The sequence below is a fragment of the Bubalus kerabau genome, chromosome 16 (assembly GCF_029407905.1).
Source record: "Bubalus kerabau isolate K-KA32 ecotype Philippines breed swamp buffalo chromosome 16, PCC_UOA_SB_1v2, whole genome shotgun sequence".
NCBI lineage: Eukaryota > Metazoa > Chordata > Mammalia > Artiodactyla > Bovidae > Bubalus > Bubalus kerabau.
This window is the reverse complement of record NC_073639.1, coordinates 74,174,912-74,200,308: the sequence shown is the minus strand read 5'-3', so window position 1 is coordinate 74,200,308 and position 25,397 is coordinate 74,174,912. Positions and strand designations below refer to the sequence as shown.

Below are 25,397 nucleotides of genomic sequence, written 5' to 3'. Positions count from 1 at the left end.
TCACTATATTAACCTCAAAAAGTTACAAGCCTCGAGGATGTCATTATTATTATTTTTTGAATTTTTTGAATTTGCTACCATATCGCTTCTATTTCATGTTTTGGGTTTTTGGCTGCAAGGCATGTGGAATCTTAGCTCTCCGACCAGGGATCAAACCCACATTTCCTACATTGGAAGGTGAAGTCTTAACCAGTGGACCACCAAGGAAGTCCTTTTCTTTTCAAAGGAACAAACATTGCTCAGTCGTGTCCGACTCTTTGCGACCCCATGAATTGCAGCATGCCAGGCCTCCCTGTCCATCACCAACTCCTGGAGTTCACTCAGACTCAAGTCCATAGAGTCAATGATGCCATCCAGCCATCTCATCGTCTGTCGTCCCCTTCTCCTCATGCCCCCAATCCCTCCCAGTATCAGTCTTTTCCAATGAGTCAACTCTTCGCATCAGGTGGCCAAAGTACTGGAGTTTCAGCTTCAGCATCATTGCCTCCAAAGAAATCCCAGGGCTGATCTCCAGAATGGACTGGTTGGATCTCCTTGCAGTCCAAGGACTCTCGAGAGTCTTCTCCAACACCACAGTTCAAAAGCATCCATTTTTCGGCACTCAGCCTTCTTCACAGTCCATCTCTCACATCCATACATGACCACAGGATAAACCATAGCCTTGACTAGATGGACCTTTGTTGGCAAAGTAATGTCTCTGCTTTTGAATATGCTATCTAGGTTGCTCATAATTTTCCTTCCAAGGAGTAAGCGTCTTTTAATTTCATGGCTGCAATCACCATCTGCAGTGATTTTGGAGCCCCAAAAAATAAAGTCTGACACTGTTTCCCGATCTATTTGCCATGAAGTGATGGGACCAGATGCCATGATCTTCGTTTTCTGAATGTTGAGCTTTAAGCCAACTTTTTCACTCTCCACTTTCACCTTCATCAAGAGGCTTTTTAGCTCCTCTTCACTTTCTGCCGTAAGGGTGGTGTCATCTGCATATCTGAGGTTATTGAATTTCTCCCGGCAATCTTGATGCCAGCTTGTGTTTCTTCCAGTCCAGCGTTTCTCATGATATACTCTGCATGTAAGTTAAATAAGCAGGGTGACAATATACAGCCTTGACGTACTCCTTTTCCTATTTGGAACCAGTCTGTTGTTCCATGTCCAGTTCTAACTGTTGCTTCCTGACCTGCAGACATATTTCTCAAGGGGCAAGTCAGGTGGTCTGGTATGCCCATCTCTTTCAGAATTGTCCACAATTTATTGTGATCCACACAAAGGCTTTGGCATAGTCAATAAAGCAGAAATAGATGTTTTTTCTGGAACTCTCTTGCTTTTTCCATGATCCAGCAAATGATGGAAATTTGATCTCTGGTTCCTCTGCCTTTTCTAAAACCAGCTTGAACATCAGGAAGTTCACGGTTCATGTATTGCTGAAGCCTGGCTTAGAGAATTTTGAGCATTACTTTACTAGCATGTGAGATGAGTGCAATTGTGCGGTAGTCTGAGCATTCTTTGGCACTGCCTTTCTTTGGGATTGGAATGAAAACTGACCTTTTCCAGTCCTGTGGCCACTGCTGAGTTTTCCAAATTTGCTGGCATATTGAGTGCAGCACTTTCACAGCATCATCTTTCAGGATTTGGAATAGCTCAACTGGAATTCCATCACCTCCACTAGCTTTGTTTGTAGTGATGCTTTCTAAGGCCCACTTGACTTCACATTCCAGGATGTCTGGCTCTAGATGAGTGATCACACCATCTTGATTATCTGGGTCATGAAGATCTTTTTTGTACAGTTCTTCTGTGTATTCTTGCCATCTCTTCTTAATATCTTCTGCTTCTGTTAGGTCCATACCATTTCTGTCCTTTATTGAGCCCATCTTTGCATGAAATGTTCCCTTGGTATCTCTAATTTTCTTGAAGAGATCTCTCGTCTTTCCCATTCTGTTGTTTTCCTCTATTTCTTTGCACTGATCGCTGAGGAAGGCTTTCTTATCTCTTCTTGCTATTCTTTGGAACTCTGCATTCAGATGCTTATATCTTTCCTTTTCTCCTTTGCTTTTCGCTTCTCTTCTTTTCACAGCTATTTGTAAGGCCTCCCCAGACAGCCATTTTGCTTTTTTGCATTTCTTTTCCATGAGGAAGGTCTTGATCCCTGTCTCCTGTACAATGTCACGAACCTCAGTCCATAGTTCATCAGGCACTCTATCTATCAGATCTAGGCCCTTAAATCTGTTTCTCACTTCCACTGTCTAATCATAAGGGATTTGATTTAGGTCATACCTGAATGGTCTAGTGGTTTTCCCCACTTTCTTCAATTTAAGTCTGAATTTGGCAATAAGGAGTTCATGATCTGAGCCACAGTCAGCTCCTGGTCTTGTTTTTGTTGACTATATAGAGCTTCTCCATCTTTGGCTGCAAAGAATATAATCAATCTGATTTCAGTGTTGACCATCTGGTGATGTCCATGTGTAGAGTCTTCTCTTGTGTTGTTGGAAGAGGGTGTTTGCTATGACCAGTGCATTTTCTTGGCAAAACTCTACTAGTCTTTGCCCTGCTTCATTCCGTATTGCAAGGCCAAATTTGCCTGTTACTCCAGGTGTTTCTTGACTTCCTACTTTTGCATTCCAGTCCCCTATAATGAAAAGGACATCTTTTTTGGGTGTTAGTTCTAAAAGGTCTTGTAGGTCTTCATAGAACCGTTCAACTTCAGCTTCTTCAGCGTTACTGGTCGGGGCATAGACTTGGATTACTGTGATATTGAATGGTTTGCCTTGGAAATGAACAGAGATCATTCTGTCGTTTTTGAGATTGCATCCAAGCACTGCATTTCGGACTCTTTTGTTGACCATGATGGCTACTCCATTTCTTCTGAGGGATTCCTGCCCGCAGTAGTAGATATAATGGTCATCTGAGTTAAATTCACCCATTCCAGTCCATTTTAGTTTGCTGATTCCTAGAATGTCTATATTCACTCTTGCCATCTCTTGTTTGACCACTTCCAATTTGCTTGATTCATGGACCTGACATTCCAGGTTCCTATGCAATACTGTTCTTTACAGCATCCGACCTTGGTTCTATCACCAGTTACATCCACAGCTGGGTATTGTTTTTGTTTTGGCTCCATCCCTTCATTCTTTCTGGAGTTATTTCTCCACTGATCTCCAGTAGCATATTGGGCACCTACTGACCTGGGGAGTTCCTCTTTCAGTATCCTACCATTTTGCCTTTTCATACTGTTCATGGGGTTCTCAAGGCAAGAATACTGAAGTGATTTACCATTCCCTTCTCCAGTGGAAGGAACATTCATAGAACAACAACAAAAAAAAGAACTCTTGGAAATTAAAACTATGATGGCAGAAATGAAAAAAAAGAAAAGATCCACAAATAGTTAAAACAAAAAAAGGTGACTGGCCTGTAAGTCACAGTAAGGACTCTGGTTTTTACTGTCCATAGGATGGGAAACAGCCCTTGGCCTGTGTAAAGAGACTGACTAAGGACAAGACTGGAAGCAGGAGACCAGGGATGAGGCTCCTGGAGTCATTCAAGGGAGACACGATGATGGCCTGAACCACCGTGGTGGCAACTGGAGGTGCTGAAAAGAGCTTGAGTCTGCATCTACTCTGAAGGCTGAATCAACGTAATTTTGGCATTTGGTACCACAGTTGGGGTATGAGGGAGTAAGAGCTAGCAGGGAGGACTCCCAGGTTTCTGACCCGAGTCTCTGGAAGGATGGGTGTTTCCTTTACTGGAAAGGGGAAGACTCAGCAGGGAGGTCTGTGAGAAACATCCAGACTCTGGCTATGGACACGCTGAGCCGTGACGTCTAGCTGGTGCAGGCAGCAGTGGCACGCGGGCAGCAGTCCAGAGTTCAAGGGAGAGGTCTGGGCGAGTGCGTACCTCTGGGGATCACCTGGGATTTGATGAGGCTGCCAAGAGCGGGATGCAGACACAGAGGCAGTGCAAGGACTGGGGGTGGGGGACTTGGGTGAGGAGGGACCAGCAGAAGAGAGTGGGAGGAGCAGAGGCGGAGGAGTGAGAGGGTGGCCACCTGGGAGCTGGCAGAAGAACGGGCTTCTCAGAGGAGAGAATGGTGGGCTGGCCAAAGCTCCCTGGTGAGGCAAGTGAGAGGAAATTCACAACTGACTTTAGCAGAAGTAGTGAACTTACTAAAATCAATGGTGAATTCTTCTGAAATGAACGAGACAAAGAAATAGAGGAAAATAATAGAATGGGAAAGACTAGAGATAGCCTCACAGAAACTGGAGATATCAAGGGACCATTTCATGCAAGGATGGGCATGATAAAGGACATAATCAGTAAGGATCTAACAGAAGCAGAAGAGATTAAGAAGAGGTGGCAAGAATACACAAAAGGACTGTACAAAAAAGGTCTTAATGACCCACATAAACACAATGGTGTGGTCACTCACCTAGAGCCAGACATCCTGGAGTGTGAGGTGGGCCTTAGGAAGCATTACTACAAACAACGCTAGTGGAGGTGATGAAATTCCAGCTGAGCTATTTCAAATCCTAAAAGATGATGCTGTTAAAAATCTGTACTCAAAATGTCAGCAAATTTGGAAAACTCAGCAGTGGCCACAGGACTCAAAAAGGTCAGTTTCCATTCCAATTCCAAAGAAGGGCAAGGCCAACAAATGCTCAAACTACCATGAAATTGTGCTCATTTCATATGCTAGTAAGTTTACACTCAAAACCCTTCAAGCTAGGTTTCAGCAACGTGCGAATCAAGAACTTCCAAATGTACAGATGGGCTTTGAAGAAGCAGAGGAAGCAGAGGTCAAATGGCCAAGATTCGTCAGATCGTGGAGAAAGCAAGAGAGTTCCAGAAAAACATCTACTTCCACTTTACTAACTACACTAAAGCCTATGACTATGTGCATCATAATAAACTATGGAAAAGTCTTAAAGACATGGGATACCAGAACACCTTACGTGCCTCCTGAGAAATCTGTATTCAGGTCAAGAAGCAACAGGTAGAACCAGACATGAAAAAAATGACTGGTTCAAAACTGGGAAAGGAGTACAACAAGGCTGTATATTGTCACCCTGCCTATTTAACATATGCAGAGCACATCGTGCAAAATAGTAGCCTAGATGAAGCACAAGCTGGAATCAAGATTGCCAGGAGAAATATCAATAACCTCAGATATGCAGATGACACCATCCCTATGGCAGAAAGCCAAGAGGAACTAAAGAGCCTTTGATGAAAGTGAAAGAGGACAGTAAAAAAGCTGGCTTAAAACTCAACATTCAAAAAACTAAGATCATGGCATCCAGTCCCATTTCTTCATAGTAAGTACAAGGAGAAAAAGTGGAAGCAGTGGCAGATTTTATTTTTTTGGGCTAAAAAAATCACTGTGGATGGTGACTGCAGCCATGAAATTAAAAGACACTTGCTTCCTGGAAGAAAAGCTATAACAAACATAGACAGGGTATTAAAAAGCAGAGATGTAACTTTGCCGACCAAGGCCCATATAGTCAAAGCTATGGTTTTTCCAGTCATCATGTACAGATGTGAGTTGGATCATAAAGGAGGCTGAACGCCAAAGAATTAATGCTTTCTAACTGTGGTGCTGGAGAAGACTCTTGAGAGTCCCTTGGACTGTAAGGAGATCAAACCCATCAATCCTAAAGGAAATCAACCTTGAATAGTCATTGGAAGGACAGATGCTGAAGCTCCAATACTCTAGCCATCTGACGCAAAGAGCCAACTCATTGGTAAAGACCTTGATGTAGAGAAAGACTGAGGGCAGGAGGAGGAGACAGCAGAGGATGAGATGGTTAGGCAGCATCACCAACTCAATGGACATGAGTTTGAGCAAACTCCGGGAGGACAGGGGAGCCTGGCGTGCTGCAGTCGCAAAGAGTCAGACACAACTTAGTGACTGAACAACAACAAAGTGACCTCACAAAAGTAAAAACAGTTTTGGTGGCAAGGTGGAAAACCAAAGCCTCATGAGGTAAATTTGAGCCTACAAAAGAGGTGCTATAGAGCCTGGAGATGTTCAGGAGATGAGAGCTGAAGGGCAGCAAAGAGACAGAGAACTGGCTGCAGGAGGAAGCAGCATCAAAGAGATTTTTTTTTTTCCAGGATAGGAAAATAATAGCATTATATGCTGGTGCAAATGATCCAGTAAAGAGGGAAAAATTAATACAGAAAAGAGAGGGGGGGACTGCTAGTGTGGTGGCCTGGTGTAAGCACCGGAAAGTGCAGCGCCAGAAGATCTTGCCAGAGACGAGAACCTGGACAGTTCATCTGCCTCACGGTAGGGAAAGCAAGCCACGTGGCGACAGACGCTGGCCGTGGGGAGACGCAGTGATGGTCTCCTCTGTTACTTCTATTTTCTCAAGAAAATAGGACGTAAGGCCTCAGTTAAGAATGAGGAATAAATATTGATAAACTAAATACTCTAAATGGAAGTGATGTTTTTATCTACTTCCCAAATTAGCTGAGTAATTTTGTTCAGATCTTCTCTTCAGAAAGAGAAGTGACTACTTCCTACCTAAGACGGCCTTACCTAAGGACCCATACAATATTATTTTTGCCCTTACTAATTCAGTGGTTACTATGGTTCCATATATTAATGTGGCTAAGTCACTTCAGTCGTGTCCAACTCTGTGCGACCCCATAAACGGCAGCCCACCAGGCTCCCCCGTCCCTGGGATTCTCCAGGCAAGAACACTGGAGTGGGTTGCCATTTCCTTCTCCAGTGCATGAAAGTGAAAAGTGAAAGGGAAGTCACTCAGTCGTGTCCAACTCTTCATGACCCCATGGACTGAAGCCTACCAGGCTCCTCCATCCATGGGATTTTCCAGGCAAGAGTACTGGAGTGGGGTGCCAAGTAAAACATAAAACAACTATGGTTTATAGAAGTCAAAACATTCTCCAAGCACATAAAGGCATTATTCTCAAACTTCTGGTGTGATATCATTCTCTCCTAATGTTCCTTAAAGTGAGAAATAAATAATTCAATATGGGAAAAGACCAAAAAAAAAGGGGGGGGGGGTCAATACGCCCAACCTTGCCCAAAGTTACAACCCACTTGATTAAAAAAGAGATTGCAAGTTGAAAATACCCACTCCATCACAAATTTCAAAGTCAATGAAAACACAGTATCAGAATTATAATTCTGGTAGATGCTTAGAGAACAAACTTTCTCAATTTTACAATTTGAGAAACAGAGGCCCAGAGTTGTACCTTAATCCCAGATCAAGTGATTATCTAGGGTCTGGTTAAGAACCGAAACTCGGGTCTGCTAAAACCCAGCCCAGTATTCTTTCCTCGATCCCTGCCACCACTCAAGTACAAAGAAAGGAACAAGAGTGCAACATGAATGCTCTGATGCAGAGAGGCAGATGTGGGTCGCAGATACCCCATACCCCCTGCCCAGCCTCTACTTCCTCACTAGCATCCACTAGAAAGGCTGGGAAGGTTTTTGTTCCAGCCTCTTCTGTAGCTAAAGAGTCCCGTGACAGAGCTCTAGCCAATGAGACAAAAGCAGAATGCAGCTGGGGGTTTTAGGCAAGTTTTGCCTTCCTGATAAAGAGACAGGTCTAGCTGATACCAACCTTCCTTGCCCTTTTTGTGCAAAGCCAGAACAGTCATCTCTGAGGATAAAGGGCCAATATGCTCAGGATGGTGAACTGCAAAGTATCTAAAAGTCTGAGTCTCTGATGACATCCCCAACAGCTGTTGTTCAGTCACTAAGTCATGTCCAACTCTATGCAACCCCATGGACTGCAGCACACCAGGATTCCTTGTCCTTCACTGTCTCCTGAAGTTTGCTTAAATTCACGTCCATTGAGCTGGTGATGCCATCAAGCCCTCTCATCCTCTGCACCCCTTCTCCTTTAGCCTTCAATCTTTCTCAGCATCAGCATCTTTTCCAACCAGGCTGTGAGAAAAACCAAATCCTGATTTGCATAAGCCATCTTCTGACTTTCTCTAACTTGGAGTCAAATGCATTTCTAACACAATTAGCATCTCCCAATACTTGGTATATAAATAGATATTATTTGAAGAGGTTTCCAGTTAAATGAGTCAAATTTAAGTTATAAAAAAATTAAGCAGGAAAAGGATTTGGGGAAGAGCATGAAGGCAGCCACATAGTTTTTCAATCTCTGAACCCTTATAAAACAGATAGAAACCATGCAGAAAAACCAAAAACTCATGTATCAACTTACAACAAAACCAGGTGACAAGGTAACTCTAAAAACCCAAAATGCAAGCAGGTGAGGACAAATCACCCAAGTCAAAGGACCACCATTCGTAGAGAAGAAAAGTGGGGTCCTGGCCACAAGGCCTTTGTGTCCTTCATTTCTTTGATTGCAGGAAACAGCCTTTATTCAGCTCCATGATCTTCCCAGGTTCCAATGGGCAGATTCAAGCAGTCGTTAATCAGGGAAGGGAGAGGATAGGAGACCAAGGAGAAAAGAGCAGCCTTGGGGCAGGGTCCTGTTTCCCCATCAAAGGACCCACATCTCTGAGCTGCTCTGTGGATATTAAAACCCACTTCAGGCGGAAGAAATTAATGACTAATACACAGCATGCAGACCCCAGACGAGCTGGACCTGAAGGTTGAGGATGTGGACTCCTACTTGCCGCACCACCAAGCCATCAGAAGAATGTCCACGAGCTGATCACACCCTCCTTGAACAATTATTATAAAACCTGTCACTGTCTTCCCCAAGTTGGGACACTTGGTTTTGTGGGATTAGCCCACTGTGTTCCCCTCTGCCTGGCAAAGCAATAGAGCTAACCTTTTCTGCTTCACCCGGAATTCTGTGTCCAAGATTTGATCCAGCACCAGAGTACAAAGAAGCTGAGCTTTCATCATTGAAAGCAGCAATGAAGGTGGTATCTAAGGAGCCTGAGGACAGGAGAACCTAAATCAGCCAGTGAGTAGTCACTGCAAAATGTGGAGGCACAATTTGAGACCAGCAGCTGAAATACAGAGGAGTTTTGTGCTCTCCAAAATCATGGCTCACGTGAGAGCTGAAGGTGCTGACCTCAGATCCTACAGTACGAAACCAAGCTGATCTCAAAATCAGACAGGGATTCGTGCCGAGGAGGAACTGCTGGGAGCAGAGTAGATACTGAGCAGGAAAAGGACAAGGAAACAGAGGATCAGATCAGGCGTGGTTAAGAGGAGCAAGCTTCTACACCTGTGGACACCACAAAAGGGACAGAAGAGCTCTGTGATATTCAGATCAGATCAGATCAGTCGCTCAGTCGTGTCCGACTCTTTGTGACCCCATGAATCGAAGCACGCCAGGCCTCCCTGTCCATCACCAACTCCCGGAGTTCACTCAGACTCATGTCCATCGAGTCAGTGATGCCATCTAGCCATCTCATCCTCTGTCGTCCCCTTCTCCTCCTGCCCCCAATCCCTCCCAGCATCAGAGTCTTTTCCAATGAGTCAACTCTTCGCATCAGGTGGCCAAAGTACTGGAGTTTCAGCTTCAGCATCATTGCCTCCAAAGAAATCCCAGGGCTGATCTCCTTCAGAATGGACTGGTTGGATCTCCTTGCAGTCCAAGGGACTCTCAAGAGTCTTCTCCAACACCACAGTTCAAAAGCATCAATTCTTCGGCGCTCAGCCTTCTTCACAGTCCATCTCTCACATCCATACATGACCACAGGAAAAACCATAGCCTTGACTAGACGAACCTTTGTTGGCCAAGTAATGTCTCTGCTTTTGAATATGCTATCTAGGTTGGTCATAACTTTCCTTCCAAGGAGTAAGCCTCTTTTAATTTCATGGCTGCAGTCACCATCTGTAGTGATTTTGGAGCCCCCAAAAATAAAGTCTGCCACTGTTTCCACTGTTTCCCCATCTATTTCCCATGAAGTGGTGGGACCGGATGCCATGATCTTTGTTTTCTGAATGTTGAGCTTTAAGCCAAATTTTTCTCTCTCCACTTTCACTTTCATCAAGAGGCCTTTGAGTTCCTCTTCACTTTCTGCCATAAGGGTGGTGTCATCTGCGTATCTGAGGTTATTGATATTTCTCCCGGCAATCTTGATTCTAGCTTGTGTTTCTTCCAGTCCGGCATTTCTCATGATGTACTCTGCATATAAGTTAAATAAACAGGGTGACAATATACAGCCTTGAGGAACTCCTTTTCCTATTTGGAACCAGTCTGTTGGTCCATGTCCAGTTCTAACTGTTGCTTCCTGACCTGCATACAAATTTCTCAAGAGGCAGATCAGGTGGCCTGGTATTCCCATCTCTTTCAGAATTTTCCACAGTTTATTGTGATCCACACAGTCGAAGGCTTTGGCATAGTCAATAAAGCAGAAACAGATGTTTTTCTGGAACTCCCTTGCTTTTTCTATGATCCAGCGGATGTTGGCAATTTGATCTCTGGTTCCTCTGCCTTTTCTAAAACCAGCTTGAACATCAGGAAATTCACGGTTCACATATTGCTGAAGCCTGGCTTGGAGAATTTTGAGCATTACTTTACTAGCGTGTGAGATGAGTGCAATTAGGAAGCTTAACTAAAGCTCACTTCACTGTAAAAGTCCACAAAAATTAATTTCACATAAAAAAGAGCAACAGAAAAGTAACTGAGGTCAAATTCTATACAAAGTTACTGTAGGAGAAAAGGAGAGTAACAGGCCTATGGTCAAAAGATTCTTGACAGTCCCTTGGAAAGAAAGGAGATGAAACCAGTTAATCCTAAAGGAAATCAACCCTGAATCTTCATTGAAAGGACTGATACTGAAGCGGAAGCTCCAGTACTTTGGCCACCTGATGCGAAGAGACGACTTACTAGAAGAGACTCTGATGATGGGAAAGATTGAAGGCCGGAGGACAGAGGATGAGATGGTTGGATGGTATTATTGACTCAATGGATGTGAGTTTGAGCAAACTCCAGGAGATGGTGATGGACAGGGAAGCCTGGAGTTATGTGGGCCATGGTGTCACAGGTCTGACATGACAGAGAGACTGAACAGCAACAACAGACAAAAAAATTATTCCAGAAAGACATGCCACAAAACAGGGGGGAAAAAAAACAAACAAGAAAACCACCAACCAAACCTATAACCTATCTCAAAATGAGCTAAAAGACTTAAAAAAAAAAAATAAATCCACACCCAGGTATATCATATTAAATCTTCAAGAAATAAGACAAACACTGAATCTTCAAAAGATCAACAGCATGCAAATGCAAGTCATGAGACAATGGAGTATCTTCAAAGAACTGGGGAGAAAACTGGTAACGTAGACTTCCTATAACCAGTGAGATATCTTTCAAAAATGAAAGCAAAGTAAAAACATTTTTAGACAAAATGTGAGAGGATTCATCACAAGCAGACCTACTTTTTGATCCCTGGTTTGGGGGAACTAAAATCCCACATGCTGCATGATGCGGCCAAAAGAAAAAAAATATTGTTCTGAAGATTTTAAAATGTAAACTGAATTAAAATACCTTACAGTAGGGCACATAAATGGGGACAGCGACAGGCAGAATTAAAGTGATCAAAGGAACCTTGTTTGGGGAGAGGGTAAAAAAACCAATTAACATTAGACCTGAAAAAGTTAAACAAATCTGTTAGGGCAGTCAGGAAAAGAAGAATGAAAGAGTACATAACTTCCAAGCTAACACAGGGAAGATAAATAAAATATTCAACCGAGTTTAAAAAAAAAAGGAAAGAAAAACAAAAGACTTCCTGCGTAAGCCTGATTAGTTCTCCCAGTGGCAACAAGAAAGACAGACACACAAAAAAGATTTCCTTGAAGGCTGAAGAGCTCCCCAGGCAGTAAAGGGCAGGGCAAGGTCCAAGGGAAGGAGGAGGAGAAGAGGTGGACTATGCCTTATCTCCAGGGCTGGGAGGAGCTGGGGCCACCCCGGGAGCTTCACTGGTAAAGACCCGGGGAGAAGATGGGAACAGCAAGGCCCTCCCACCAGGTATACAGGGAAAAGATTTCAGAGAACACAGACAAAAGCTGAATTTGTTTGAGAGACTCTGAATCAAGAGACCTTGGTTTTCCAGATCAGGAAAGCTACTCTGTCAGAAAAAGGAGAAGGCATAGCAAGGAGAGGGGGAAGGGGAGAGAACCCGTAACATTCCAGCTTTTAAAAACACATTATAGAACAGGCAAGACTAGCGATCTCTTCAAGAAAACAAGAGATACCAAGGAAACATTTCATGCAAAGATGGGCACAATAAAGGACAGGAAACATCATGGACCTAACGGAAACAGAGGATATTAAGAAGAGGTGGCAAGAATACACAGAAGAACTGTACAAGAAAGGTCTTAATGACGTGGATAACCAGAATGGTGCCATCACTCACCTTAAGCCAGACACCCTGGAGTGTGAAGTCAAGTGGGTCTTAGGAAGCATTACTACGAACAAAGCTAGTGGAGGTGATGGAATTCCAGTTAAGCTATTTTAAATCCTAAAAGATGATGCTGTGAAAGTGCTGCACTCAATATGCCAGCAAATTTGGAAAACTCAGCAATGGCCATAGGACTGGAAAAGGTCAGTTTTTATTCCAATCCCAAATGCCAAAGAATGTTCTAACTACTGTACAATTGCACTAATTTCACACGTTACCAAAGTAATGCTCAAAATCCTTCAAGCTAGGCTTCAACAGTACACTTCATTTCACTGAAGTAAACACTAGTTCACTTCAACAGTGAACCAAGAACTTCTAGATGTACAAGCTGGATTTAGAAAGGCAGAGGAATCAGAGATCAAACTGCCAACATCCGATGGGTCATAGAAAAAGCAAGAGAATACCAGAAAAACACCTACTTCATTGCCTATGCTAAAGCCTTTGACTGTGTGGATCACAACAAACTGTTGAACATTCTTAAAGAGATGGGAATACCAGACCACCTTACCTCCCTCCTGAGAAACCTGCATGTGGGTCAAGAAGTAACATTTAGAACCCTACATGAACAACTGACTGCTTATCAAATGCAAATCAAAGCCACAATGCGGTACCATCTCACGCCAGTCAGAAGGGCTGCCATCAAAAAGTTTACAAACAGTAAATGCTGGAGAGGGTGTGGAGAAAAAGGAACCCTCTTACACTGTTGGTGGGACTGCAAACTAGTACAGCCACTATGGAGAACAGCGTGGAGATTCCTTAAAAAACTGGAAATAGAACTGCCTTGCTGCTGCTCAGTCGCTTCAGTCGTGTCCGACTCTGTGTGACCCCACAGACGGCAGCCCACCAGGCTCCCCGTCCCTGGGATTCTCCAGGCAAGAACACTGGAGTGGGTTGCCACTGCCTTATGACCCAGCAATCCCATTGCTGGGCATACAACCCGAGGAAACCAGAAGGGAAAGAGACAGTGTACCCCAATGTTCATCGCAGCACTGTTTACAATAGCCAGGACATGAAAGCAACCTAGATGTCCATCAGCAGACGAATGGATAAGAAAGCTGTGGTACATATACACAATGGACTATTACTCAACTACAAAAAAGAATGCATTTGAGTCAGTTCTAATGAGGTGGATGAAATTGGAGCCTATTATACAAAGTGAAGTAAGTCAGAAAGGAATACACCAATATAGTATATTAACACATATATATAGAATTTAGAAAGATGGTAACGACAACCCTATATGAAGGACACCAAGAGACACAGATGTAAAGAACAGACATTTGGACTCTGTGGGAGAAGGCGAGGGTGGGATGATTTGAGAGAATAGCACTGAAATATGTATATTATCATATGTGAAATAGATGACCAGTCCAAGTTCAATGCAGGAAGCAGGGCACTCAAAGCTGGTGTGCTGGGACAACCCAGAGGGATGGAATAGTGAGGGAGGTGGGAGGAGGGTTCAGGACGGGGGGACACATGTACACCCGTGGCTGATTCACGTCAATGGACGGCAAAAACCACCACAACACTGTAAAGCAATTAGCCTCCAATTAAAATAAATAAATTTTTTTTAATCTAAAAAAAAAATTGGGAAAGGAATACAACAAGACTGTATACTGTCACCCTGCTTATTTAATTTATATGCAGAGTACATCATGTGAAATAGATGTACTCTGATGAATCACAAGCTGAAATCAAGATGGCTGGGAGAAATATCAAGAACTTCAGATATGCAGATGATCCCACCCTAATGGCAGAAATCAAAGAGGAACTAAAGAGCCTCTTGATGAAAGTGAAAAAAGAGAGTGAAAAAGCTGACTTAAAATTCAACAACAACAAAAAAAGATTAGAGCATCTGGTCCCATCACTTCAAGGGAAACGGAGAAAAAAATGGAAACAGTGGGAGACTTCATTTTCTTGGGCTACAAAATCACTGTGGATGGTGACTGCAGCCATGAAATTAAAAGACGCTTGCTCCTTGGGAAAAAAGCTATGACAAACCTAGACAGCATATTAAAAAGCAGAGACATCACTTTGCCAAAAAGGTCTGTCTTGTCAAAGCTATGGTTTTTCCAGTAGTCATGTATGGATGTGAGAATCAGACCATAAAGAAGACTGAGTGGCAAAGAATTGATGCTTTTGAAGTCTGGTGCTGGAGAAGACTTTTGAGAGTCCCTTGAACAGCAAGGAGATCAAACCAGTCAATCCTAAAGGAAATCAACCCTGAATGTTCACTGGAAGGAGTCATGCGGAAGCTGAAGCTCCAATACTTTGGCCACCTGAAGCAAAGAGCTGACTTGTTAGAAAAGACCCTGATGCTGGGAAAGATTGAAGGTGGGAGGAGAGAGGGGCGACAGAGGACAAGATGCAAAGGATGGCATCACCGACACAACAGGCATGAGTTTGAGCAAGCTCTGGGAGATAGTGAAGGACAGGGAAGCCTGGTATGCTGCAGTCCACGAGGTCGAAAAGAGTTGGACATGATTTAGCGACAGAATAACAACAACAACATCCTCATTAGTTCTCAGTTCTGTGAAACATTCCCTACACTGGCCCCTCCTGCAGTGTCCTGACCCCAGTGTCTCCCCCGTGTGGTCCACTCTGGGCACTGCAGCCACAGTGATCTTGACCAACACCCACAGCAGTAGGCGGCAGCCTAGACAAACTGAAGCTGTGGGACTTACACTTGACTATATTTCACGCCCCTTGACAGCGTCAACTTTTCCCTAGGCTCTGCCCCAGACCAAGTCAATCTGTTAGTCTCAACAGGGACCTGAAAGAGCTCATTTGCTTCTCCAGGGCAAATACTTCTTCCCCTAGAGGGTCTTAGCTGTCCTAGTTTATTTGTGATTCCTTTATAATATTCATTCAGTCAGACTAGTAAGTGTTAGGCTACCATTATCATCCTCCCCTCCTGGCGGCCAGGGAGGAGCAGAGAGGGAATGCAACACACGCCAGGATGAAGGTTATACACGGGCTTCGTGCAAAACAGAAACCCAGGATGAAACTCAGGGGAAGTCTGGTGTTCTGAGCTAATACTACCTGGCTTTAGAGGGAAACACTCTTCCAAAAGTCATTCGAATCCACAAATGAAAGTACTTTCTGGCCACGCATCTGAAAGAAGGAGAGAAAGGACATACACATTTAAGAACTCCATCTGGTTTGTATCATTAAATTTCTGGAAAGGAGACGGAAACTTAATGGTCTCGGGGGTGGGATGCTAGCATGAGTCGAAGGTGAATCATAGATAATCCTGCATCAGACAGAAAAAAGGGGAATTTGCTGTATGGTGCAGGGAGCTCAGCCTGGGGCTCTGTGACAACCTAGAGGGGTGGGATGGGATGGGGTGGGAGGCGGTAGAGAAGTTCAAGAGGGAGGTGATATATGGACACCTGTGGCTGATTCATGTTGATATATGGCAGAAACCAACACAATATTGTAAAGCCAATTATTCTGCATTAATATAAATTTTAAAAAAATAGCACAAGATGGGACAGATTTTAAAAGCTAAAATTGAGCAGATTATTTTTAAAAAATACTATTAATATATCTGTCCATAAAGACTTCAGAATTGAGGAACAGGAAGTATACGCTAGTGCTTTTGTTCACATTCTTCCTGCCCAAAACACCTGGCAAAGGCCTGGCAAATGCCCACTTACCCAACAAGGTTCATCTTCAATGCTCACTCCTATGTGAAGCTTTCCTGGGCTCTCCCCAACCAAACAGAGCAAGGAGCTTGGTACTCTCAGCCCTGCTCCAGCCCCCAGAGTAATGTTATAATGCAGAATCCCAGGAAACCGCTCGCAGGGTGCCCGTCATTCCCTCTGCACTCTGAGCCTGAGAGCAGGGACCGCGGCTCATAGTATCCCTAGCACGCTACCTGGAGCACACAGGAAAGTGAGCGTGTCTTGGCCAGTTAACCTCCAGGTTTAGCCTGGAACACTCTCCTTCCTCCTGCCCTTTACCTGCCTTAATCTTACTTATCCTTCAGGACTCAGCTAAACTCCACCTCTCCAGGAAGTCATCGCTGGCAATGCCGGGCTGGTGCACTGTTCTCGCCCCATGGGCCTCGGGACCACATCCGCCCTCCTCACAGCACTTACCACACTTCACTGTTGTGGCTTGTCTGCCAAGCCTACTTGACTTTACACTTCCGTGAGCTCTTACACTAGGAACGTCATATTCACCTTATACGCTCAGCATCTAACACCACACCTGGCCAGGCAGGCACCTGATAACTCTTTGCTGAATAAACAAAAGGATGCCTTTCAAAGACCTAATCAAGAGTAGCAGAAAATGATCATTTTCTTGGATCACGTTTAGACTTTTTCTGGGAAGACTCTTTATAGCTTACACATTGTGGGGCACAAGTGGAGACCATGAATGAAAACACTCAATGATGGCTTTTACATTTGCTGATTCCTAAATATTCTGAACATTCTGTCATGGCGAACAGGCATTGCGGTCTCCAATTAACTGAGATAAGAGAATAAGAATCACCCCCTTGTTTTAACCAAAAAGGGGGAACAATGGCCAAGTCCCTGAGGCAGGGAACCCCTGGCAAGCTCACCTGACACGCAGTTCTCTTAGCCGGCCCCTTCGGGTCCGGGCCTGCGAGGGATGGTATTTCACTGGGTGACTGGCCCTAGATACCTCACTCCGGCTCCCAGAGAATGCAGAGGGCTTCTTTGTGGACAGTATCTTTGGAGAATAAGGTTTCTTTACTGCACTGTCCCTAAAAGACCTCAAATTTGAGGAGAAAAGGAGAGAACCAAATTATCTCTGCACGTGATGCAAATATCTTTAAACATACAAGTGAAATTAAAAAGATAAGCTCATCGAGACAGAAAGGTAATAACTCTACTTCAAAGACAATAAACTGCCCAATCTCTGACAAAAACACCCACCCCCCAGGCTTCCCTGGTGCCTCAGTGGTAAAGAATCCACCTGCCAATGCAGGAGACATGGGTTCGGTCCCTGGTCCGGGAAGATCTCACATGCTGCAGAGCAACTAAGTCTGTTGTGCTCTAAAGCCCAGGAGCCACAACTACTGAAGCCCAAGCACCCTAGAGCCCGTGCTTCACGACAAGAGAGGCCACTGCAATGAGAAGGCTTTGCACCGCAATTACAGAATAGCCCTCGCTCACAGCAACTAGAGAAAAGCTCGTGTGCATCAACAAAGACCCAGTGCAGCCAAAAAATAAATAAAAATTATTAAAATAAACAAAAAAAAGAAATGCCCACCCCATCTGGAGGTGGGTACTGCTAGATCAGCTCTAGGCAGAAGCTACAGAGCTGCAGGGCACCTTGGAGACCTCAGTCCTAACACATACTTCTTTAAACGTGTCATTCAAGGGGAATCATTTTCAAGTTAGAAACAGGTTTCTTCATGCAGAAACAACTAGGAATGATTTCCAGGTTATGCAACTTTTACATCAATGTGAAACTACACACCTTGACGAAACACTAAATTTATGACTTTTAATCCCATTTTAGGAACATTAGGAGATTTTCTTATTGGTATGAACTCATGATTCTGGAAAATCCCATGGACGGAGGAGCCTGGAAGGCTGCAGTCCATGGGGTCGCAAACAGTCAGACATGACCGAGCGACTTCACTTTCACTTTTCACTTTCATGCATTGGAGAAGGAAATGGCAACCCACTCCAGTGTTCTTGCCTGGAGAATCCCAGGGATGGGGGAGCCTGGTGGGCTGCCGTCTATGGGGTCACACAAGAGTCGGACATGACTGAAGCGACTTAGCAGCAGCAGCAGCAGCATGATGTTTAAAAACACATGTCAGAGATCTGCCTGCAGGAAATACCTGGTGGCAACAACATCCCACCAGCAATGAGCAAACGTAAAGCTCAAATACTGTTTCTAAAATGTCACTGCCTACTAAGAGGAAGCAGCAGTGCCTGGAAATACGGCTGACTTTCAGACCTGAGACAAGAAAAATACAAGACAAACTGCACTATCTTACTGGATCAGTAAAGAAATGTTCAAAGAATGACAGGAGAATGTCGAAAGGACACAGGAACCAGCCGAAAAGGGCTCCCACTGGCCAAATCTGGGACAATTTTGACAGTAACAGACTAAAACCCACTGAATAAAACAGGAATCCACAAATCCATAGTGAAGTAAGTAAATGAGTAAATAAATAGATGAAGAAAAATGGGAAGCTCTACTCTGCAGTAGAATACAACTAATAAACTCTTAAGAACCATCACAGGAATAACTGACTCAGCTAAGAATCATCAATGGATGTAAAAACAAGTGGGTGCTGATGAGAAATAGGCTATTAATGTAGTTTCAACATCAGATCAGATCAGTCGCTCAGTCGTGTCCAACTCTTTGTGACCCCATGAATCGCAGCACGCCAGGCCTCCCTGTCCATCACCAACTCCCGGAGTTCACTCAGACTCAGGTCCATCGAGTCAGTGATGCCATCCAGCCATCTCATCCTCTGTCGTCCCCTTCTCCTCCTGCCCCCAATCCCTCCCAGCATCAGAGTCTTTTCCAATGAGTCAACTCTTCGCATCAGGTGGCCAAAGTACTGGAGTTTCAGCTTTAGCATCAGTCCTCCCAAAGAAATCCCAGGGCTGATCTCCTTCAGAATGGACTGGTTGGATCTCCTTGCAGTCCAAGGGACTCTCAAGAGTCTTCTCCAACACCACATATCTCCCCACAAAACACTTATTCACTTCTTTATAGTGGAGAAACCTGACAGATATCATCTATACCAAGTGATAAAAGTTAACATCAATGGTAATAGGACCAAATCTCCTGATATTGATGTACTGAGAACACAGCATCATTTCTGTGAAATTCTTGCCAAAAATACATAACTTGAATTCATCATGAAGAAACACTGAACAAATTCAAATATATGCATAAAAGGTAAGCTAAACTCTTCAAAAATGTTAGGTCATGGAAGATAAGGAAATACTGAGAAATATTTCCAAATTAAAGGGGACTAAAAAGACAAAATGAGGGACTTCCCTGGTGGTCCAGTGGCTAAGACTGTGCTCCTAATGCAGGGGGCCCAGGTTCAAACCCTGGTCAGGGAGTTAGATTCCACATGCTGCAACTAAGACCCAGCAGAGCCAAATAAATGAATAAATATTAAAAAGACAAAATGAAAAGGGAAGTTTTTCTTACATTTTGTTGTTTTCTTTCTGCTGTAAATATCATTTTTGGGACAACTGACTTCAGTTTACTCACAAAGGGCCCAGGGGAGGGAGGAAACACATAGTTTGATTCTCACTGTTTGTGGTAAGTTCTATAAAGCCACCATAAGCACTGAGCTAGTGAATATACTGAACCACTGTCCCTACAGGAGAACACATAGCTAGCTTCCTGCCAGTCTTTAAAAGCATCCTCATCGGGACTTCCCTGGCAGTCTAGTGTTCAAGGCTCCATGTTGCCACTGCAGGGGGCATAGGTTTGATCCCTGGTAATGGAACTAAGATCCTGCATGCCAAAAAATTATCATCAACTAATCAATACGGAGCCTTAATTTCTGTGTGCCTGTGTTTAAAGACACCATACTTAATACATATGGAGAGTCTTTAACATTGAACTCACAGCCAACAGCCCTGTAAGTCATGCTTGGACAAAGTGCATCTAACATACACTTTTTAAAAAAGTTATTTCCGGCTGTGCTGGGTCTTCACTGCTGTGCATGGGCTTTCTCTAGTGGCAGCCAGCAGTGGATCCTCTTCATTGCAGTGCACAGGCTTCTCCTAGCAGGGGTTTCTCTTGTTATGGAGCACGGGCTCTAGAGCGTGGACTCAGTAGCTGGGGCGCACGGGCTTAGTCGTCCCGTGACACGTGGAATCTTCCCAGACTAGGATCGAATCCATCGTCCCTGCACTGGCAGGCAGATTCTTAACCACTGGGCCACCAGGAAGGCCTACACTTTCTTTTTTATTTTTGGCCTCGTCTCAAGGCCTGATCTCAAGGCCACATCTCAAAGACCCTGATCCTGGCAAAGACTGAAGGCAGGAGGAGAAGGGGACGACAAGAGGATGAGATGGATGGATGGCATCACCGATTCAACGGACATGAGTTTGAGCAAACTCAAGGAAATGGTGAAAGACAGGGAAGCCTGGCGTGCTGCTGTCCATAGGGTCGCGAAGAGTCAGACACGACTGAGCAAATGGACAACAACAAACAAGGCATGCGGGATCTTAGTTTCCCAACCAGGGATTGAACCCGCACCCCCAGCACTGAGAGGGTGGAGTCTTAACCTCTGAACCGCCAAAGAAGTCCCCTACATTTTCTTCCTAAGGTACATCACAGTCTTCCTGCACCAAGGAACACTAGACAGAACTTCAGTGCTCTGATTAGGGGCCACTTCAAACAGCAAAACCGTCAACAGAAAGCACAAACTGTGAAAAGATGGCAGTACACAGACTGGAAAAGGGTCCTCACCTACAGGATGAGCTGAAACAAGAAGGCAGAGCGTGGCCGTGTTTGGGTTCAGCCAGAAGCATGTGCATCAGGGACTAAAATGCTTTGCCCCTCTGCACGTGTCTACAAATGACATGAAAACACTGAGAGGAGACAGACAGACGACAGAGATGGGGGGAGGAGAGAGACAGGAGCAGATGAATGTGGTAAAAATGTCAACAGGAAAACCTGGGACGAGAAAGATATATAGTTCTTTGTCCCAATCTTGCAATGTTTCTCTAAATTTGAAATTATTTCAAAATAAAACATTAACAAAAAATTTTAAAAGGAGGCTTTCATCCCACTCCTTTTACTATAAAAATAAAAGATGCTCTAAAAATGTTAAGAGCCTATGAAACAGCAAACTGATGGAAAAAGGGCTAGGTCACTGCGCTTTTGAAGTCCTGTTACGTCATCAAACAGGTCATCAGACGGGGAGGTCCACGCCTGAAGTCATCCCTGCCCACTGTTCTCTCCTTTCATCAGACTCTGGGCTCCCCCTCACCAGCTAGTGAGTCAAGCAGCAATGAACTATTTGCAGCTCTGTAAGTTTAAAGATCGTAAGGATACCAACTCTGGGGTAAGTGAAGTAGCCCCAGAAATCTAAGCTATTCTAACACTGAAAGGAAGAGATCACAAACTGAAGCCACAGATTTGTCTCCGTACATATATGCCTGTTTCCCATCACAAGGCCTCATGATGAAAGGAACCACTTTTATCTGCTAATATATACTCAGCCCCTAACACACTGCCAGGCACTCACAGTAGGTAGACATATAAAATGTGTTCACTTATGGAACAAAGGAAAGGCAGAAGGAAAGAAAGATGAAACAGAAGGCACTTCAAAAACAATACCAGAAACCCAACAATCATGAGGAACAGGGAGGAGCCTGGTTTAATTCAGAACACAGGAATACAATTGCTTTTTTTAAAAAAATGTCAATGGGAGGATGATGATTAGCCAAGAAACACAGAAAAATAGAAGTGAGGAGACAGAATCTGAAAATGTTCATTCAAAAGGGACAAGGAGAAAAGACAAAAACTCTAATTCAAAAAGATACATGTACCCCAATGGTCAAAGCAGCAATATTTACAATAGCCAAGACATGAAAGAAGCCTAAATGGCCATCGACAGATGAATACATAGACAAGATGTGGTACATATATACACAATGGAATATTAGTCATAAAAAATGAAATAATGCCATTTGCAGCAACATGGATGAACCTGGAGATTCTCAAACTAAGTGAAGTGAGGCAGATAAATTATCATACAATATCACTCACATGGGGAATCTAAAATATGATATAAATGAACTTATTTACAAAACAGAAATAGATTCACAAATACAGAAAACTTGGTGTTACCAGAAGTGAAATGGATAAATTGCGAGTTTGGGAGTAACAGATACACACTACTATAAAATAAACAAGGACAAACTGTATATAGCACAGGGAACTATATTCAGTATCTTGTAATAACCTCCAATGGAAAAGAATATGAAAAAGAACATATACATATGTGTAACTTAATCACTTTGCTGTACACCTGAAACACACACACTGCAAATCAACTATACTTTGACTTTTTTTTTTCGACTTTTTTAAAATTAAGAAAAATTTAAAAAACAAAACAGTGCCCAGGGGAAGGCATGCCCTGACCAATTCATTTAACTATTTACTTGGCAGGTGCGCCCTGCAGTGTTCGTTTATTCTCTCAGCATCAAGGACCTACTGTAACACGCTCAGCAACAGTACAGCCTGGGGCTTGTTGTCATCGCTGTTGTTCAGTCACTCAGTCATGTCCAACTCTCTTCAACCCCATGGACTGCAGCACGCCAGGCTTCCCTGTCCTTCAATATCTCCTGGAGCTGCTCAAACTCATGTGCATTGAGTCAGTGATGCCATGCAACCATCTCATCCTCTGTGGCCCCTTTCTCCTCCTGCCTTCAGTCTTTCCCAGCATCAGGGTCTTTTCTAATGAGCCAGCTCTTCGCATCAAGTGGTCAAAGTATTGGAGCTTCAGAATCAGTCCTTCCAATGAATATTCAGGGTTGATTTCCTTTAGGAATGACTGGTTTGATCTCCTTGCAGTCCAAGGGACTCTCAAGAGTCTTCTCCAACATCACCAAAAGCAGCAATTCTTCGATGCTCAGCCTTCTTTATGGTCCAACCCTCAAATCCATACATGACTACTGGAAAAACCATAGCTTTGACTATGCGGACCTTTGTCAGCAAAGTAATTTCTCAGTTTTTTAATATGCTACAAAGACAAATGTGTATTCAGTGTGTTTCTCATGTCTTACAATGAGAAAACAAGAATATCGACAGCTTACAGCAAGCATAGGACACTGACACGCTCCCAGTATTTATCCTCTACTTGGCTGCACACATGGCTGCCCAGTATAAGGGCTACATTTCTGAGGATCCCCTACTTCTACCTTCTAAAATTAAGTTCTAAGAGGATGTATAGGGGCTCATCAGGTGACAGGTTCCTGCGATCTGCCTTAAGGGCCAGCCAATGCACACTCTGTCTTCCTATCTTCCTCCTACCTGCTGCTCGGAATGGCTGCGCGCTTGAACCGGGAGGATGAGGACCTCTCAGAGATGGCGGTGCGGACAGGGGGAAGGTCCTGGGTCCATAACAACCTTACTGAACATAATCATCGTAACCACCTGCCTCCAGACTTCCTATGTGTGAAAGGAAAATCACTTCCATCTCGTTTAGCATCCATTACTTTGGATTTCGGGCTTCCCAGGTGGCTCAGGGTAAAGAATCAACCTGCCAATGCAGGAGACATAGGTTCAATCCCTGGGTCAGGAAGATCTCCTGGAGAAGGAAATGGCAACCCGATCCAGTATTCTTCCCTGGAGAATCCCATGGACAGAGAAACCTGGTGGGCAACAGTCCATGGGGTTGCAAAGAGTTGGACACAACTCAGCAACTAAACAATAACAACAACTCTGGATTTCCTGAACCTGACCCAAACTAACAGAGCTGGACAGCTGCAAACAGAGTATGAGGCATAGAGTGGTGAGAAATGAGGCTAGAAAATGGTCTGTGGAGACGCCTTGAAGGCAAAGCAAATGAGCATGGACTGGAGCCCAAAGGCAACAAGAGTCACAGGAAAGTTCTAAGTAGGGAGGGGTGACACAGTCAGAATTGAATACTCTGCACTCATCCTGGAGGTGATGTATCAACTATGTTCCCACACTGTGATTTCAAACTTCCTAAGAAAACTTCAGAATATAATATGGCTTCCGGCTGCAGGTAGGCATACACTGCTGGTTTCCCTAGTTATTTCTCATTGTAAACAAATAAACTGGTACTTCATGCACTGAAATGAATGGAAGTAATTGGCATGCTGACAGGTACATCAGTTTAGAAAGCACAAGCCCATCTCCAAAAGACTCAGGGACCATTCTCTAAATTGAGGGTGTGGGTGAATCAGAAGTTCTACAGCCTTATGAGAATTTACACTCTGGGTTCTAAGAGGGTCAGGGAATCATAAGCCTTACAACTGGTTTAAGGCGACTGTGGAATAGTAATGCACCAAAGAGAATAACAAAGGGAAATGCAAACCCTTTAGGAAGGAAGGCACCTTCATAAACCTAGAGACAGTCCTGTAGTGTGTACCGGGTCCAGCATGCAAAGAAGCTCGACTCCGCGTAAGGTAACAGAAACAACAGATCCACAAAGGCTTCAGATACTAAAGAGATGTATATCTGTGTATGCTATACATGTATATTCACATACATACACATACACTTTTTATTCACTCAGAGAGAGTTTACTGGACACTTAAGAGTTTCTCAAGAGTTAATGGTGTATCAAGAGGACAATGAGAATACCAATCATTAAATGCCACGAAAAAGGTAAACTTAGTGTGTTATGGGAACATCCACACTGGGTGCCTAATCCACACTGGGGGGGAGGGGGAACAGGGTGGGAAGAGGCTTCCTCGAGATGATACTGGACCTGAGTTTGGAAATATGAGTAGAAACTAGTCGGGAGTTGGGAACTGGAAAGAGCTGGTGTGAATACTAGGTATGAGCAGTGTAGACATTCAAGGAGAGTAAAGGAACGTCAAGGAGTCCTGCAGGACTCACACGGTGGATCTCAGACTGCTTTACGGCAGAATACCTAGGGAATCCATTCTCCTATCAATGCTTCCCATCCTAAAGCTGCAGAGTATTTGAGGAAACAGAGTTTCAATTTAAGGCCATGGTTAATTTGTTTCAGAAGCTAAAGGCAGGCAGGCCTGACAAGCTCTCTACCGATCACTGCTAAACACTGTCAGGGCATGGATTCAGCTTTTGAGGATGGATCCTCAAAAGCTGTGGGATCAGCAGGGGTAGGACCTCAGCAGCTGTGCTGGGAGCTCCATGACCCTACTCTAAGAAAAACTTGATTAGAGCAGGGAGAGAAATTTGACTTACATTGGACCAACCAGATTCATTCTCCTAGAACTGAATTTTGAGCTGAGACACAGTCTGTACAGGACATGGGGGCTGAAGTACAAAGATGGCACTACTCAGGAGGAAGGGACCAAACACTACTGAATAGGTCTCTCCAGCTATGC

At 44.0% G+C, this 25,397-nt stretch overlaps 1 protein-coding gene across 1 annotated transcript in view; it reads right to left on the bottom strand.

The window, feature by feature from the left end:
- SFI1 (SFI1 centrin binding protein) overlaps positions 1–25,397 on the bottom strand; it is an 88,227-nt gene that overhangs the window by 59,266 nt on the left and 3,564 nt on the right. The window contains exons 3-4 of the mRNA XM_055549592.1: positions 16,931–17,104; positions 15,403–15,474 (exon numbers count right to left, since the gene is read on the bottom strand). Coding sequence (XP_055405567.1) covers positions 15,403–15,474; positions 16,931–17,104 — 246 coding nt within the window. The remainder of the gene's footprint in view (positions 1–15,402; positions 15,475–16,930; positions 17,105–25,397) is intronic.